Source organism: Pangasianodon hypophthalmus, chromosome 13, assembly GCF_027358585.1.
Source record: "Pangasianodon hypophthalmus isolate fPanHyp1 chromosome 13, fPanHyp1.pri, whole genome shotgun sequence".
Taxonomy (NCBI): domain Eukaryota; kingdom Metazoa; phylum Chordata; class Actinopteri; order Siluriformes; family Pangasiidae; genus Pangasianodon; species Pangasianodon hypophthalmus.
This window is the reverse complement of record NC_069722.1, coordinates 11394561-11412889: the sequence shown is the minus strand read 5'-3', so window position 1 is coordinate 11412889 and position 18329 is coordinate 11394561. Positions and strand designations below refer to the sequence as shown.

The 18329-nt window shown below is 40.7% G+C and overlaps 1 protein-coding gene across 4 annotated transcripts; it reads right to left on the bottom strand.

Moving 5' to 3' along the window:
- Nucleotides 1-3526: 3526 nt before the first annotated feature.
- cdc42ep4a (CDC42 effector protein (Rho GTPase binding) 4a) lies at nt 3527-18329 on the bottom strand. 4 transcript variants are annotated; one of them, XM_026916580.3, is made up of 3 exons: nt 17422-17916; nt 6569-6774; nt 3527-6480 (listed from the first exon to the last, which is right to left on the bottom strand). In XM_026916580.3, exon 3 carries the CDS (start codon nt 6346-6348, stop codon nt 5278-5280), a length of 1071 nt encoding a protein of 356 aa, XP_026772381.3. In that variant the 5' UTR covers nt 6349-6480; nt 6569-6774; nt 17422-17916; the 3' UTR covers nt 3527-5277. The 4 variants fall into 4 exon arrangements, with proteins under 4 accessions (XP_026772381.3, XP_034165789.2, XP_034165790.2 ...); XM_034309898.2 differs by lacking the exons at nt 6569-6774; nt 17422-17916 and adding an exon at nt 18013-18329; XM_034309899.2 differs by lacking the exons at nt 6569-6774; nt 17422-17916 and adding an exon at nt 18067-18329.

The window sequence follows — 18329 nt, the reverse complement described above, 5'->3', positions numbered from 1 at the left end:
TTTTGAGTTTTGCAGTGGAAGAAAAACAAAACAACTGATGGTACAAAGTGAGAATCTGAACAGCGTGTTCTTGTCAAAACTAGTCAAACAACCGACTGTAGTCTTTTGTAGCATGGCCTATCTGCACATCAGCTGAACTGGTGTGTGTTTTAAGGCAGAGGGAGAACCGAATAAAGCTTTCTTGCATTTCATTTCCTGAAATGTAATGCTGTTAATCCAAACACATCTCAGACTCTCTCTGCTCAAGCTGTGATCAGACTGTGCCATTGTTGTAAACTGGTATTGTTGGGAGTGTTGAAAATAATTCCCAGCCATCCACTAATTCCTCTTCTGTCCCCTCATTCCTGAGGGATTCTTTCGCTCATGAGCATCTGGATCTGTGAATGTGTACACTATCCTGGGGATGGGACATTCTAGAGAGACATTCAGTCAAGGGGAAGGGCAGCCTGGATAATGTCCATGACTCTGTGTGCTCTTCAAACCATCCATATCCATTTTGGGCCATTGTGCTGTTAACACAATAGCAGGAGACTGTCACGGCTTGTGTAGACATCTCCAATGCCAGTGTGTACCTGAATAAACAAGCTATGGCAAGACAAATTTCTCAAAGCACTCTGATGATAACATTTCATACTGTTATGGGAAGGGTTGGGTCATGTGTATGTGCATTTGTGTGTGTGTGTGAGAGAGAGAAAGAGAGAGAGTGAGAGGAAGAGAGAGAAAAGGGAGTGGAAGTAAGGCAGGAGGAAAAGAAGTTGATGAACAATCATGCATTCTGTATGAGCTCTAACCCACCCCCTCTTTCTCTAGTTTCTCTCTGTCCAAAATCTCCTGCCTAGCAGGTTGTTTAATGTGTTCCAGATTTCTTCCTGCTGGCCGCCTTGTGCAGCTCCTGCCATGGAATTCAGGAGAAAGAACAGCAGCTCTGGCAGCAGCCTGCAGATCTCTTCCATATGTTAACAAGCAGGGCCCTCTTCTGGTCAAATCCAGTATTAGTAGGGGAAAAAGAAAGGAGCAATGTGTTATTACACTCAGCTGTACCTATACACAGTACATGTAAGGACTTAGTATGAGCCTTAAGTCTGTGATTAAACAAACAGGATAAGAGCATATCAAAATGCATGCAGGAAATATGCATATGAAAATTTTGTAGCTCATTCACTCATTCAGAAAGGATCCAGAGATGGGAATACACCATGGATAGGACCCCAGTCCATCACAGGGCGCGCGCACACACACACACACACACACACTTTCACGCCTAGGGGCATGTTTTTGCGACATGGGATGAAGCCAGAGAATCTGGAGGAAACCCACACATACACAAAGAAATTTGCAAAATGCCACACAGAGAGTAACCCGATCTCGGGATCGAACCAGGGACCCTGGAGCTACGGCACACTGTGCTCTGCACTGCCTGTTTTTAATATATTAACGCTAAAGTGCTTTTTTATAAAAAGGAAAGAAAAAGAAAAAAATAACTGGGAATGAGAGCCTAAGTCTTATGTCTGCCAACCCAAATGGGATCCAATATGATACAACTTTTTTCCTTTTTACATGCCCAAATACTGTACCCACGCACACACGCACACACACACAAATGAGCTCTATATAAGTCATTAAAGAGGTTTAAGCAATACAGACCATATAAAACTCGTTATACTTTTCGTTCTTAAAATACACCTGAGATATTCCGAATAGGTTTTGGGACTGTCCACTTCTCAGAGTTTTAAGAATTTGTAAGTAAATTTTTATCAGATTTTATTCAGAACCATCAGAAATGAAAAAAAAGAACCCTCCGTTCTGTTCTTATAAACATCTACTCTCTCTATGTGCAGTTATTCAAGCTGTGCTTCTAGTAAAATAGCAACTTGACTTCATGACTACAACGCTCAGTAAAGCATGTCATAAAACAAACAAGTGTGGTTTAACTTCATTGCTGTCCTGTAAAACTAAAGAGCCTCAGATTGCTTAGTTTCTCAATTTGACAATAAATATTTGATCACAAAAAAATCTTGTGTAGTGCCAAAGATCTCATGTAGTGCCACTAGGTGGCACAAGACAACAAAAATTGGAGAGCCCATCAAGAGTTTGTACTCATTTCAAAGCCTTACATCAATACACATTTGCTTTTAGATGAGAATGGGGAATAGGGGGGCTATTAATACACACCCCTGCTAGATGGAGATGGATTACATTTCAAAGATGTGAAGAAAAGCCAGGCAGAATGCTGCAATGGACAGGTAAGGGGTGATATTTTTTTAGAATTGAGTATTTAGACATACGGATTGAGTGTGCAGCAGAAGGGGTTTGGGGTATCCTAATTAAGGAGGTTTATGTGACTCCCATCTACATCAGCAGTAAAGGTGATGCTGAACGGTCATGAACAGGAAGCTCCCTCAGGCTCTCCAGCCACTCTGCTCCCAGTCTAATGAGGGATCGTCACATCAGATTTGCACTTAAGAGCTAAGCAAGGGCAGTACTCCCCCACCACTGAGTGGGGTCACCCCTCCCCCAGGCCTCACTCACTCCTCGGAGGAACCGGGAGCAGCTTCGGGTGGAGGTAAGATTGTTGTCAGGGCCACAATCACACGCAAACTGATAAACTGAGATAACACACTCACGTTGTACTGCCATTGAGTGAGCGTGGTACTAGAGCAGGGGTATGCAACTAAAATAATGGTTCAGTTAGGTAAAATTTGTTTTACTTGCTCCAGATAAGCCACTAAGATGACTGAATAGGGAAGACTGAGACCTTTAGGTGCTTTAAGTGATTAGTTTAGTTCATGTTTTGTTTTGAAGTTAATATTACCACTTTTGACTTGCTCCATGGACTCTGAACAGATGAGACACATTTATTTTGAATTTGGTTGAATAAATGCATACTTCTGTCTATTCATCTTTAAACATTCAGTTTTTGTTGTCAGTTCGCTACTCAGATCACAGAGGTTAAGTGAAATGAACTATCTATGAAACTCTGTAGTCCTGTAGCTAGTCACTGGTCCATTGAGCTGCCTTCAGCTAAACAGTTTATCTAATCACTTGGATTTATATAAACTGCATCAGAGAATTTGCTATAGAAGCTGCAATAGTTCATGTTTAGAAAACCAGAGTCTCTGAATATTTACTGGCTCTGCTACAGTATTTTTCAAGTACGCAGTTTGATTCACTGAAATACTCTGCTGGGTCTGCAGCTGGACAAGGGTCCACCAGGCCACTACCCCTGTACTAGAGCAATCTAAAATCTAGCTTTACACTACAGCAAGTTCTCCTTTTTCCATGAAATCAGCTCAGTCTATGGATATGGAATGAAGCTGTTATAAAGTACTGAAGGCATTTAGCTGTGAGCAGGTCAACATTTCACCTGTCAGTCATTTCTCTCTATTTTTCAGTTAAAGATAGTGGCCTACCATAAAGCTAAATGTTAATCTAATCAGGGTCCATAACTGTACTGTACACACCACAGGACTGTTAGTGACAATGTCTCAATGTGAAAGTCTTAGTCAAAACAACACACAGGCCTTGCTTGGTGATAACATCCTTTTATTGAAAAATATAGTTGTTATGTTGCATTTTCAAAACAAGGCCATCCAAGCAAGAAATGTATGCATAAGAGGACAAAGTAACAAAGACTAGCAAAATGCAATAATAAACAGTGTTATCTTTCAGAAGACTGGATTCTAACAGACCTCTGAATTTAAAATTCAGCTGGCACAGCAAATCTGCAACTATTTCCCCATATTTACATTCTTATATTCAAAACAGATTTTCCAAAAAAAAAAAAAAAAAAAAGGCAAATAACTTGGAACTTCTGTGATTTTGCTATTCTGTGGTTTAAGCAAATACATTCAAGCTAAGCATTTCAGTGAATTAAGTATGAGGTTTTAGCCCCTTATTTGAATAAAGTCACTTAGGGACCTAGACTGTAAAATCCCTTGTTTGATGATATACAAATTGCTAGTTTTACTTAGGATTACATGGCAGATTAAATTTGGCACTTTTGTCATTTCTACTTAAGGCTGAAGACAACCCTGCTGCTAAATGCTCTGCAAGCATTTCTTACAACTCAGCACTTTTGTAGAACAGCTAGTCCCTGTAGCCTACAGAAGACAGAAATGAGTAAGCTATTATAGGCAAGCACACGAGCACAGACTGGGCAGCAGTAAAGGCCTCACATATTCACATTTTACAACATGACTTCTGTGAACAAATAAAAGAAACTAAGTAGACGTTAGTGTACAGGTTATCCCTCACCCAGGTGATTTTAACACTATACAATGGTGCTGAAATACACTGCCTTGTATACCAAACCCGAGTTTAGTTTAATTAGTGCAGTGTTCTTATTTGCTTTAATAATGCTAGGTAGGAAAACCCAATTTCAACCCAATCTCACAGACTGTTCCTGGCAGCATAACTTAATACAGAGATACAGCAACATTTCTGCACCATCTTAACCAGCTAGCTGCAGAGCTAAACAGTTACTGTCACATGATGAGGAAGGAAGTGGTGAGATAAAGACACCACACAGGCAACGAGTGTACAAAATCCTCTACAGACATGAATCCCGCCTGACATGAAGCTTCCCAGCTGTCACCACTGCTAGTACAGAATTATGGACAGTTAGTGGAGGGAAAACGGAACACAAAACATCTGGCACTGCACCCCCTTTCAGTTTCTGGTTTGTTATCTATATTACAGAATGATTTCCCATCCTTCTCTGTCAGCTGCCCTAATGACAGTGTCTAACAGGATGCGTAACCAAAATCCTTCACACGCACTGCAATGCTGTAATTACTGTCAAAATTTTTACACTCATCCACAGGCCAGGCAGATACATAACATGTCCCGTGGGCATACCAGCATTAGCTGCATGCTCCTTTATCCCCTCAGCAAAGAGTGTGCTTATTGTGTAGTGAAAATATACCTGTCAGTAGATGCCATTAGCCAGCACCTGTAGCACACATGACCAAAAGCCTTACACACAAATACCCAATGTTAGAGTCAGAATGCAAAGGCAAGTGATGAGGTTATGACATTAAAGACATTCTTTTTCCTTCTTCAGAAGTCTCCTCATCATCACTCACATGTCCAGTGGAAAAACTGGCAGCTGCTAGACCCAGGCAGGTGCTATGAGGTCCTCTGCTGGGCCATTAGATGTGTTTTGCTCACTTCCCTCACAGGGTCGAGGAGCAGTTATAGACCTTCAGTTTCATTAACACAGTGTCACAGTTGCTTACATGTCTCTATCCCCATACAGATTCCACAAGGCTTAGAGTCTCACACACGGATCTCATCATCCTCGTCCTCCAAGAAGGAAGAGAAGGCTCCTTCCTCCCCAGGGTGGTAGCTGTAGGTGGTGCTGTCCATGTCTCCTTGATAAGGCTGGCAGAGTTGTTTGTCCTCCATGGCTTGGGAGCCAGAACTGGAAACAGAGTAGCTGTCAGAGTGCTGAAGGTGTTTGTGTTGAGGCTCAGGAGTGCTGATCACCTCACTTTTAATTTCCAGGTCTACTGAACTGGGGGCATGAAGAGTAGCCTTATGTTCCACCTCCAGATCCATCTCCTGCTGCTGCTCCTCCTCCTCCTCTTCCGCCTCCTCTACTTTCACCTCATCTTCTCTCATTCCCTCCTCCTCCTCCTCCTCCTCCTCCTCTGCTACTTCTTGGTTGCTGAGAAGAGGGGAAGCCCGTCCCTCGCTGTTTTTGCCCTCCTCAAAGCCCAGGTCATCTTCTTCCTTCTCCATGACTCCTAGAATATCTCCTAGCATAGAAGGCCCCAGGTCCACATGAAAGGACATAACTGACTCGGCATGCTTCATGCCTCCCCCATTATAAGATGGAGATGGTCGCAAGTCGGTCAGCTCCCCGAAGGACCTCTCGTGGAGCTCCAGATCTAGGCCATGAGCGGCTGCCCCATTGGAGGCCTGCTGCTTCATGGGGCTGGAGGCTAGGCTCTTGAGCAACCTAGCGCCTTCAGTATTCCCATCCTCATCATTCAGAAAAGGCAGTGACAGGGCATTTTTCACATACGTTGGTGAGCCACTTGGGGGTAATTGTGTGTTGTCCCGCTGGTCCACTCGAGTGACGGAATGGGAGCGCTTGCTCATTCTGAAGGGTCTGGACAGTAGGCCCAGCTTGGGAGAGCGGGGATTAGAACTAGTATCTTGTGGGGGCTCGCCAGAGCGGCTGCAGAGAAAGGAAGTGTCTCCAAAAGCGTCACCACCCCTGCCCACATGCATGGTATGACGAAAATCTCCCAACGGAGCACTAATCATTTCCGTAGTAAGGTCCATGCGAGAACGTCGCTTGGTCTGAGATGAGCTTGACACTAGTTGCTTCAAGATGGGCATCTTTGCAAATTTATTCTCCCAACTAAAAGACAAATTAACTCCTCTGGATTTATATCTTGTATGATTAGGTTAGAGTTGAAGGCACATGCAGTTTCCAGTGAGACACAGTGAGTATCAGTGAGTTTGTGGAACCTGTGGGAAAAAAAACAAAAACACTATAAGCTTCTGAACAAAAAACAGATATTCTGAATCTCAAATGGCAGATGGCACAAAAGCCCACCATAATTAAGCTAAGTGCATTCCACTACTGCTGTTTCATTACACTCAGAGTGTAATGAAGAGTCAGTGGTGGAGCAGTTCCAAGACATCTTATCTGCAAGACCGGGTTGAATACCATTACAGACTCCAGAATGCAGTGTAACTGCCCCTGCATGAGTCAGACAGAAACGTCTGGCTGCGCCATTCCCCAGAGATCACAGGTTGAACCTTTGGATCGAGAAGACCAGAGGATTTAGTCAATACTAAGATAAGATAAGAACACAGAACTGACACAGATTCTTGGTGGAGAAAGTAGCTAGCCTGGCTGATCATTGTGGCCGTGTTTACTATACTCAAGTTCTATGTACAATAAATCAAGGTGCTATAACAACTGTCAGCTAAAAATGAATGATAAGGAACAGTCTAGATCACCAGTTTTTAATAGGGGATAGGCCTCGTCAGGAATCCATGTCCATGACGCCTCCAAGTCTATCCATCTACTAAGAAATATATGTAGCTAACATTTTCTGCTCATCAAAACATATCATTCTCAACATTAGAAAGCACACAGAGACAGCAGCAAAGTCCAGGCTAAAAGTCAATCTCTATCAAAGCAGAAACCCTTTTCAATTCATAAACCAGACAGACAAAAGTAAAACCTCAGACAGAGACTCATAAAACCTCAGAGAGGCTCATAAAATGCTACCTGCTGATGACAATGTTCACCATCATGAACTCTTAAGTCCTATTCAGTCATGTCAATAATTATTACAGACAGAGTGTTCCTGAGTCCAGAAAGAAAACATCTTGTTTTTATCTAATATAAAATGACCCCTGGTAATGCAGCTCCCATCAAAACTGACACATTTTTAAAGACTCTGTTCTATCCTATGGGAAAAGAGGTGAAGGAAGTACTTATTTATATCATCTCCCATCAAAAGCAAACTGAAAGCAAGCACTGGCCAAGTTTAAAATGCAGAACATATAAATGACATTTAAAAGGCTTGTCAGAGAAGCAATGCTTCCGTGGGTTTTGAGGCAAGTTACTAACTTCCTACCACATGTATAACACACAGATGTTACAGGCATGTGTCCTATCAATCAATCAAGCACAATGGCTATGGCCACAAGCCCTACATCGAACCCTACAATATGTTTGTATTAAAAACATGCTATTACATAATATGCATGTAACATTTGGTGTGACAGCCATGCATGCATGCTGAAGACACTTCCATCTCTGTGACTTACACAGAGATTGCGTGGCATATGCAAATTATAATGCCTACAGACATGTCCAGAAATCTTATCCCGTCTGAACAGTAGTGTACACTGTGGCGCTCATCCCAGCTTGTTAAATTCAGCCTTTCAAATTAAGAGAAAGGCAGAGTGCTCAGCAGGCCAAACAGGTTTCTCCAGCTGATGCTAATGAAATATTCATTAGTCCCCCCTTTTCTAGTGAAACAATAGCTGAGTGAAGTCATCTCTGGTGGTGCTCCACTTTGACACAGACCTCGCTCTGTTTGTTCCTTCGTCTGTCAGCACTGCCTTCACATCCTGATGAGCTGCTTACCTGTGTTTGTTACCACGGCAACACCGTAAAAGTACTTCCTGTTGTCATACTCGTGGCTTCTTTTTAAGGCAACAGAAAAACATGTTTATTGTCTTTGTGCATAGCAGGCAGCCCTTGTGCCTGGCCCTACACCTCAAGCCCTGAGGATATGATGCTACTGTTTTTTTTGCACACATTACACAACATATCACAACTGAAATAAAATACTCATGTCATCAATGAGAATAGTTCAAACAGCTACTCAGGTGTTGCAGACACACAGTTTACTTTTATCTTGGATGCATCTCAAACCATTTGGTAATTTGTTAGATTTAATAAAAGTATCAGACTATTATAAATAAGAAAATGGCTTCTGTTATTCATCTGTGGCTGAATGAACACATGCAACCTGCAGAACTCTCCCTTAAGGCCAGAGACAATGACTGCTAGAAGCCTGCTCTCTACTAACATTTATTTCCATAACAGCACTGAGCTGATGCTCTGATTATAATCATAGCCACAAAATACAATGAACCAGCCTGTTGTGCAATCTTAAATTAATGCCATCGGTCTTCCTAGTAAATTACTTTTTAAATGGGTAAATGAATATAAAGCGGGGCAATGATTGGGGGGTGGGGGACATCTTCAACAAATATGCATAACAAATATATTATATATAAATAAACTATTAGTTTAATAATAAATAATGCATACCAGACAAAGAATGGCAAGGCTATGGGGGTACTGCTACTGGGCAGAAACTAGAAGAAAAACAAGCAGGTCATGAAAGATTGAAAGTTTTAATCTCCGCTGGAACACCCCAAAACCTCTACAGGAGTTAACACCTCTCTCTCTCTCTCTCTCTCTCTCTCTCTCTCTCTCTCTCTCTCTCTCTCTCTCTCTCTCTCTCACACTCACACTCACACTCACACTCACACTCACACACACACACACACACACACACACACACACACACACACACACACACACACACACACACACACGACTCATACATAGCAATGTTCCTTAAGTATCAAACCATTAGCATGATTTACTGGAAGGGCTAATAATCACAGCTAAATAGTGTTCATTCCAGAGCACTTTTTCATAGCTGCTCTATCAGATAGGGGCAGTGGGGCTTATTTATAGCTCTGTGTGAAAATGAGGAGAATATGGGGAGCATGAGAAGGCAGCGTGGGAAACCAAAGGCCTCGGATGTTGCCAGTGACTTTCCAAACAGCCCCTTCTGACATCCATGTCAGTAGCAGCACAACGCAGGGGGAGCAGCTGGCTTTCTTCGGTCCCTCATAGACTGAACACATCTTCCTCCCTCCCTCTCCATCCATCCATTTCACCATCCCCACAGCCTAAATGACCCTATACATACTAACCTCTGACCCTGTGGGGCTGAGTTAGTCACATTCACAAATATACACATCGTAGAGTCAACTGGGAATGACGCAAATATCTACAAGCATTTCTAGACTAACCGCACGTCTTCTTATGACCACAGACATCTGACTTTGAAAAAAGTAATGATGCCATGACCATGCTGGCCCACAGAAAGATCATTACCCTATTGTACATTAAGTTAAATACTCTACTACAAAGTTTGATCTTTATTAAGGAGTGCTTATGATTAGAATAGCAATTAGAGCAATGGAGCTCAACCATACTGCAGGAAGCTTAAGTACATGAGCGTGTTGCATGCTGTGAGTGTACACAGGATTGTATGATTAAATTGTTATATCATCTCTACACGATATTACACTGCCATGATAAATGGTGACACTTACTCCAGTTATATTGTATTACCAGACCTGACAAGCTTTACTCATTTTGTGTAGGACCTCTGCAATTTGGAGTACGCTTGAATAAGTTATCACTCTAAAATCACCAAAAGGGCTGTCTTTTTCTCCCCAGTAAAAACAAGAGACAAAACAATCCAAATATTAATCTGAAATGATCTGTGTAGGTGTTTTGGACTCTCTGATATTAACCAATAGCATCTTTTCTGATGTTGCATGTTCTCAACGGAAACAAGAGAATTTTGAGTTAGTATGCAGTATCAATATGCCTAGACTGCAGCACACATGCACACAAAGAGGACAGAGCCTTCTCTACCAATCGCTACAACAAAAAACAAAGAAAGAGAGCAGACACTTTCAATACAAAACAGATCATTTAAACAGATTCCAAGTAGCATGATAATGGTAGCTAGGCTAGTTTGTTTGGCAACGTTCCAAAGCACACACTACTGTACTATACAGTCGAAATTGTGGCAGAAGAACTGAAATGATGGGAGAGGATCTTCAGCTGCCCTTAACTGCTGCTAGTTCTCTGATGTTGGCTTGATGTGTTTCACCAAACAGGCAAAGGTTCTGATTATCCTAGCAAGTGGTAGAGAGTGGATCAAGCCCCATTTTGGCAGAAGAGTCTCTCTGGAGCCACTGACCTGGACAGAAGGCTGGATGACCTGAGCCCACCTCTCAGAAAGCTTCCTAATATCACAGTGCATATATTAGGGCAGACCTGCAAATGCCCAGACTATGCACAAGTTAAAAAAAAAAAAAACTTTAACCACAGGTCTTTAGAATAAAGAATTAAATATTATTTGAAATGTTTTACAGCCACACAGACATTTGTTCTGCAACTTGCCTACGTTAATTTTGACCATCCAACTCAATAACCAAAATCTAAAGAATTTGGACTGAGAACTGGCCTTAGCCACAGCTTGCATCTAAATGACCCACACACCAAAGCAACCCTTCATTCAGGTGATTAAGAATATTGACAAATGCTGAACACATCATTGTTTTCCAACTGTGTAAAGAGCAGTTAATGGGATTAGAGAGATAAAGAACAGCTCAGAGTGCTTTGAGGCCATTCACTGGAGATAAGGTAGCCAAATCTGGATTCCCGCAGTGCACAGTAGGTTCATTAACCTGACCACCTCCCCTCACACCTGGAGTGAATACAGACACCTCTCTGTGTCTGTCACCACCAATCTGCAAGTAGGTGTTTTTTTAAAGTTACTTATAAATCATAACAAGAATGTTTATGGTCCCATATGTAATTATTATCTATGAATATCCAAGAGAGATAGCAACTATGAGGAAATCAGTTTTACGCTTATTTACATGGCTGTGAATAAGTACACAAGTACACAGTGAAATCAGACAAGCATTAACATAAAATACTCCTCAAAAAAGCACTGTATTCAAAAAGGTTATAAAATCAAGCCTGTGATACACTGTGTAACCACAGTATCTTAAAAAGTACAGTAAAAATGTCTTAAGCATAACAATCTCACCAGCAAATTGCTTTGGTAGTAAATTGTACTAACTGAAGTTACAAGAGCAAAACAATCCCGTGAGTGAGTGAGTGAGTGAGTGAGTGAGTCAGTGAGTGAACAATGAGATTTGTGTGTGCCTGGCAGTTGGCAGACGATATGCAAAAATACCACCAAATTTGTTTAGATAATGTTGCACATGTGGATGTGAGTGTGAAGCCTGGATAAGCAGCTTAGTATCTCCTCATTTGTAGCCTCAATCAAGCTGTAAACATGTCTGCAAAGGTCATTTTCATGCTGTGTGCGCTACATTTTACACCTGCAGGTCACAAATGACTAAGCTGATACTAAGTAGATATTTGAGGCTGGGCCAGGAGAAGCAGGGGTTAACCATGTTGTAAGAAGCAGATGAGGCTTTTTGGCTTAGTTCGAGACAGCATAATAAACTTGCAAAACTTGTTAAAGATAACTATATGGATTTCTCTAAAGAACAGAAAAAGGAGTACATGCCCAACAAACCCAAACTCTTGCCCCAGTCTACAGGAGTGGGAGACATTCTTGAGCATGCATCTTACAGTTTGACCTGGAGAAGAAGGTTGCTCAATATTACTGATGCTGTGCAAAACTAAAGCCATGCTCAGAATTCTAAAGTGTTAGATACAAAACAAAAATCAAGAGAAGGGATTTGTTTTAAATCCTGGTAAATATGCAGCTTTTTATTTTGAAATGGATTAGTCACTATAAGCTGTTGGTATTTTTATATTGTGACAAATTCTGTCTCCTACACCACAATTGCTAGCAATTTTTTTGTTCATTTATGAAGAATTGTACTTTAATTCTTATATTCTGACCTACATCTTATTTGTCTCAGCTCCTCTGTTTGGTTTTACTTTGCTGCATCAAGAGTACATGAATACACATCAGGTGTGGGAACAAACCATTATCTTGCCTAGACCAGGGAAATATGAGGGGGAGGGGCTGTTCAAGCTCACGTTTGAAGCTTTCTTTTCCATGCCAGGACCCTTTGCACCAACCCCCTTTGCACCATGACAGGCCTACTGGGAGCAATAGAGTGTATATAGAAGCATCACATGGGTTCATGAGTGGGGGGGTGGGGGGTAACAGACAAGAAAGACAGATTGCATATGAGCCACTAGTACTCTCCTATGTTAGCGGAAATCCATGTCGCCACCCTTCCTGAACACAAACTCCCATAAACACATCACTTACAGCTTTACTGATCACACACAAACAAACAGCTCCATGGGCATACGCAATAATGAGGCTAGTTTCCATCACTGGAAACAGGGCTGATTTCGTGTGTGTGTGTGTGCATAGTGGTATTTGCAAGGCATTGATCAAAGCATCATCTGTGTACGTTTTTGTACATCTCAATGATTAAAGACTATATCCTTTGGAGGGCAGATCCAGGGTAACTACTCTGTACATCATAGAGATGTCTCACAAATATGAACAACAGCAATCACAATCTACTCAATGCTTTCAGTCATTGTTGTCAAAAGTGGGGTCTGAAATTTTTTTCAAATTAAACATTTTCATTTAACAAACAAATACATAATCTAAGCAATATTACATAGTCTTCTTACTGTCAGCTATAGCTTAGTTGTTGAATTTACCTTTGACCACAAAAAAAAATTTCTAATTTTCCCCCCTGCCTTTCTGGCCAATTTGAGTTGTGTGGGACTACATGTGTGGTGGCCAGGGAAAACTCTTTACATGCTTATATTTTCCACTATATATAGTTTGAAAAGTACTGGGGAAAATATGTATTTTTTATTGTCACATGTTAAAGAATTCTAGGTTTACAATAGGAAATGAGTTCTCACTTCCAATGGGAAATGAGTCTCACCACCTGAGGTAAAGTTAATTTTGCCTTTAATTCAATCAGTTCTGTTGACTAAATTTCTTGCTATTAATGTCTTTATGTTAGGTCATTTAAACATTTTAACTTTGTTTGCTGTAATTTTACAGAGTGTCTAAGCACTCTTCTCTGTTTTGATGACGATGTGATGGCGCAGGACCAATTGTGATAGCCAGTACCTGATTACAAACTGAACTGATTAGTCTTATGTCCATTACACTCTGGCATGAAATGAAATTGTGAGTGAATCACACTGTGCTAGCAAGGTTTTAGACATCTTTAGGCAAACTGGTCTTACAGCTGTGTTTGTTAAACTAGCTCCATACCAGACATAATCTTTGCAGGTACACAGCCAAGGCAAAATTATCTACAAAACTAATCTACATAAAAAAAAACTTTTTTTTTTTTTTTTTTACATTTTTGGTCATTTTACAGAATTCAGCCAGTGACGTCTGAGGTGTTTTCCCAAACTGCTGCACATATTTGTAACATTAGTTGTAGTACCAATCAGAATTAAACATCTGCTTACATTAGGCCAACCACAGAAACTGAACTTACTTCTTTTTTGCTTACTCAGCATCTTTGTGCCAGAGCATCACATATTCTGCATCTAGCTAGAATATTTAATATTTTTTATATCCATTGTTTTTAGTGTAATAATTTATATGCAGCAATGTTGAGTAATTCTACCTTGCTTTTTTTAAATAGTAAAACACATTAGCAGAGTGGCTGCACTATGAGAGAATCAACCTAGTACTGTAAAATGTAAGCAAGCTGTATTTTTGTTTAAATAACCCATATTTATATTGCATTATAAACAGAAAAGTGTTAATCTGATCTTGCTGAGCTTCACCATGGTAATAGGCAGTTAAATGAGAAGACAGTAGACCTAATTTTAATCTATTTTAATCTATTTCTCCAGATGAGAAACACACACTGCTTCTGCATGCTGCGGGGGAAGGGCAATAATACTGGAGGACACTTTTACTGGATTTTGCCACCTTCTATATGTGCTGCTAGAAGTGTGTACATTGATTTCTGAGGACAAGTCCAAGCAACATGTGAAACACAGCATGTGTGTGAAACAAGTTTGAATGGGGTCACAGACCTGAGTGACTGAGGACACCTTCAATTTCACACCCGGTGTGAACACCCTCATGGTGTCGACACAACTGAGAGGAGTGATAGCTTATTGCAGAACCACAAACCCACAAGGTTGTAGCACTCATTTAAAAATAAACAGAAGCTTCTGAAACGTTCTAAATGATTAATATTCATAATTATAATTAAATGAGAAGCTGTGTTTACATATAAAGCCATACACTGTTAATAATCCATACACAGCAGCAACAGCATAGAACCTGTGGAAAAAAAAGACGACAATACATTTGCTGTGATACCTCAGGTTGACACAATAAACATGAACAAAGAATGTCTGAAAACATTACACGAGTCATTCACTGACTGAAATGTGATACACCAATTGGATGAGGATGGCTGAACTTGCTCTCAGGGTAGCAGGGTTATATAAAGTTTGAAGAGCCTGTGGATCAAAGGACTGGCAAAGTCTGGACATACACAGCAAGAATGCTACTTCAGCCTAACTAATACATCACATACACACAAACCTTGTGATTCAGTGCTTAAGGCATAATTCAAGTGAAAGTGCCGCTGTTGACAAGACGAAGAAGTCAACGAAAACTTTATTCCCGTTTATGCTGCAATTTGAAGTAAAATATTTGCATGTTATGCACAGTCTATCCTCTTTTTGCTTACAGAGAGTGTTCTCAGGCACAAACTCCATAAATCACCTAATAAACATGCCATTAAACTACTACTCCAAAGTCATCCAGGACCGGTACAATGTTTGTGTAGTGGAAGAATCCCAAAACCAGTGGAAGGACACCTTATTCTAGTAGGTTTGCCTCATTAACCTCATTAACCATAAAGAAGTTGGACTAATGTGTTAAAGAAGCTGAAGGCGTTGAGTGCACGCTAAGAATATAGGCTGTATCTGATTTCAGTAGTTACTATTTTACTCAAGCATTCGTGTGAACATCATATGATGGATCAGATTAAAGCTGTTAATGCATTTCAAGTAAGCCACACCTAGATTTTAGCAAAGTGACCAAGTTATTCAGAGCATATGAGCATAGAGAATAGATGCACCGTTAGCACTAAAGACTACAGAGAGAATTAACAGCTGTGCAATTTCCAAACATAAAACTCCTAAATAATGATCACCAAGCAAAGTGACTCCATGTTGAAATAAACAAACAGCAGGAATTTTATGTCAGCCTTCTTCTGACGTCAGTTTATTTTTAGGTTGTAAGGCAACAGCAGAGGTGCGTAAGTCATGTGTCTAGAAAGGAATCCAATTTTCGACTGACTCATATAATCCCAGAGTTTCAGATTACTCTAGTGAATCTTTAGTGTTGGGTGAATTATTGCCAAAATTGACTTTACTTATCTGATCTGATTATTTTGTACATGTAAACATATTTATTAATAAGGGCTGTTGGTGTAGCATCCAGTGCTGAGCACAGCAAGAAATAACAGACTTACAGTAACCTCTCATGCTGAAAAAGGGGGTTTCGAGGCTGATTTGTGGAAAGTTCACCTGCTGATTACTGGTAACTTCTCAGGGGGCATGAACATTAAACGATGGAGATTAAAGGAGAACAACCCAACCACAATTACTTTTATGATCTCTGCATACAGTTATACAAGATATACAGTGCCACTTTTATAATGTGAAATCTAAGTTAAACATAAATTAAAGATGTGTGATTACTTACACACAGATAGGTGGCTTCCTTAGAAAACTGGTAAAGGGAAACACATGGTGGCCTGCTTACAGTTCAGTTCAGTGCTCTGACATCCATGTCAGTGACACCAACGGGGCTGTAATACTTGTTAAGCAATCTGCTACATACATGGTGATGAAACCATTTAGGCCACTCCACTTTGACAACATAGTAAAAAAATTATTGCGCACTAAACTCTCAGAAATAAAGGAACCAAACTGTGGTTATCCTTGTCGCCTTTAATATGTATCTTCCATATGGAACTGTGAATATTATGCACCTTTACAAATAATTTAAGGCACATTTTTGTATCTTAACAACCACTGATACACCTTTAAAGCAGTACATACGTACTAAAGGTACAAAATGCGTGCCCCCGATCATACCACCTGAGCGACACGGAAAAGTACAGTTTGGTATCTTTATTTCTGAGACTGTGGCTTTAGCAAGGGCACAATGTACCGCCTAATCAACCGTGGTTAAATGGGACCAGGTGGTTCCTGGTTGCTCTCTCGCTCTCTCCAAGTTTACCCATGACCTTGCAGTACCCTGTTAATGATTTACACCACCACTAGAGAAGCTCTGAGACATAACTTCACCAGCTGAAACAAAGCTTTGTAGCCATTGAGGTTTCACTGCGTCTCAGATAACAGCACCATTAGGCTCTTACTGCAATTAGTCTGGACTCACACCAATCCAATCAAAGGATGGATCTAATCAAAAGCTCAAAATCTCTCTCCACCCCAGAAGACAAATTATTTAGTACGATCGTGTAACCAAAGATCAAGATATCCACAGTAAATTGAGAGACAAACAAGAGCATGGTAGGTATAACAACAACAAGGCACTACAGAATACATGGATATAAAACAGTGCAAACAAATCCTAATTAAAGTTCACAGGTAGGAAGTGGAAGAAGAGCAATGTGATGGTGTTTATGAAAACATCTTAAACTTAAATAAAACTGTAGACTGAGAACAATGAGGAACACAGAGCCAAACTGGCACTGAAGGACAATTAATATATAAAAGAGTGAATGAATAAAGCAGGTAGAATAAGCATGCTGTGTTTTATTGAAAAGACTGTAACATTACATGAGTGTTTGTGTGTGTGTGTTTGTGTGTGTGTGTGTGTCCTCACAGTCTGGGACCTGCAGTCTATCACTAATGAACACTCAACGGTTTTAACTGAACTCTGAGGACACAAACAGTCACCAGAGCTTATTTCATGCCTTATGGATACATAAATATTGACCATATCAACAAACAGAACATGATATCTCTCTCGTTTGTGGGGAGACACATAATTTCTGTCAAAAATTAAATATTAAAATGTAACATACCTTTATCAACAGTCTCGCGCGCAACCGACGGTTTGTACTTTCATCCCCAGGTGACTAGCTTCACTGTTTCCTCCCTTCACTATTCACATTCGCCTCACAAGTTGCTACTTTGTTTGGTGAATTTGTGAATTAACCCCCGTAAATACACACCACCACTCAGTTTCGACAACAGAACTGAACTCGACATAAAGCGGAGAAACGCATCCTTCCTATCGTTCAGCGACTAAACGCACTACTCATCTACAAGCTCGCGCAGCTCAGCCGTTCCTTTCTCTGAGCACGTCTCCAGTGCGCATGCGCTGAAGGACAATGGAGACTCTATCCACAGCGTGGCTCATGGCATTGGTACCCATTCAGAGTGCATAATATTTATTCGCGTTTATGCCGAAGCACTTGATTTCAGCCTGCAGCGGATTGAGTAGGCAAAGCTGCTATTTCAGATGAACACTAGCCACTTGTTGTAGGCTACTCAGTCCTGGGAGACACACTAAATCTGATCAAATTGATCAGAAATATACAAACATATACAGTGTTTAAATGCAGGAGCATATACAACTGAAACTGTTACACCCTATTTATCTTTATTCTTACATTCTTATAGCATGCTCCTTTATTCATCCAAGGTTCTTACTCACAGCGACCAACCTGAAAAAAATGTGTGAGACAAAGAAAAGAGCTGTGCTGCATTCTTCCTTGATGACCCATTTAACTCCGCTTTCAATTGAAATGCAATATCCTGCCAGGCCAGTTCAAGTTGATGTCCATCATGTTGTCTGAGGACCAAATACCCTTAGTTTTGAACTCATTTTGTGTATTCATTTTCCAAAAGCTGCCATGAGAGTAATTCGCGCCTTTGCCATGGGGCTTTGTAGGAGACATATCCTCTTGCAAGACAGAGCCACTGGCAC

What these genes read in the sequence shown, in the direction of transcription:
- cdc42ep4a (XM_034309898.2), bottom strand. Translation starts at nt 6,348, where the DNA reads ATGCCCATCTTGAAGCAACTAGTGTCAAGCTCATCTCAGACCAAGCGA.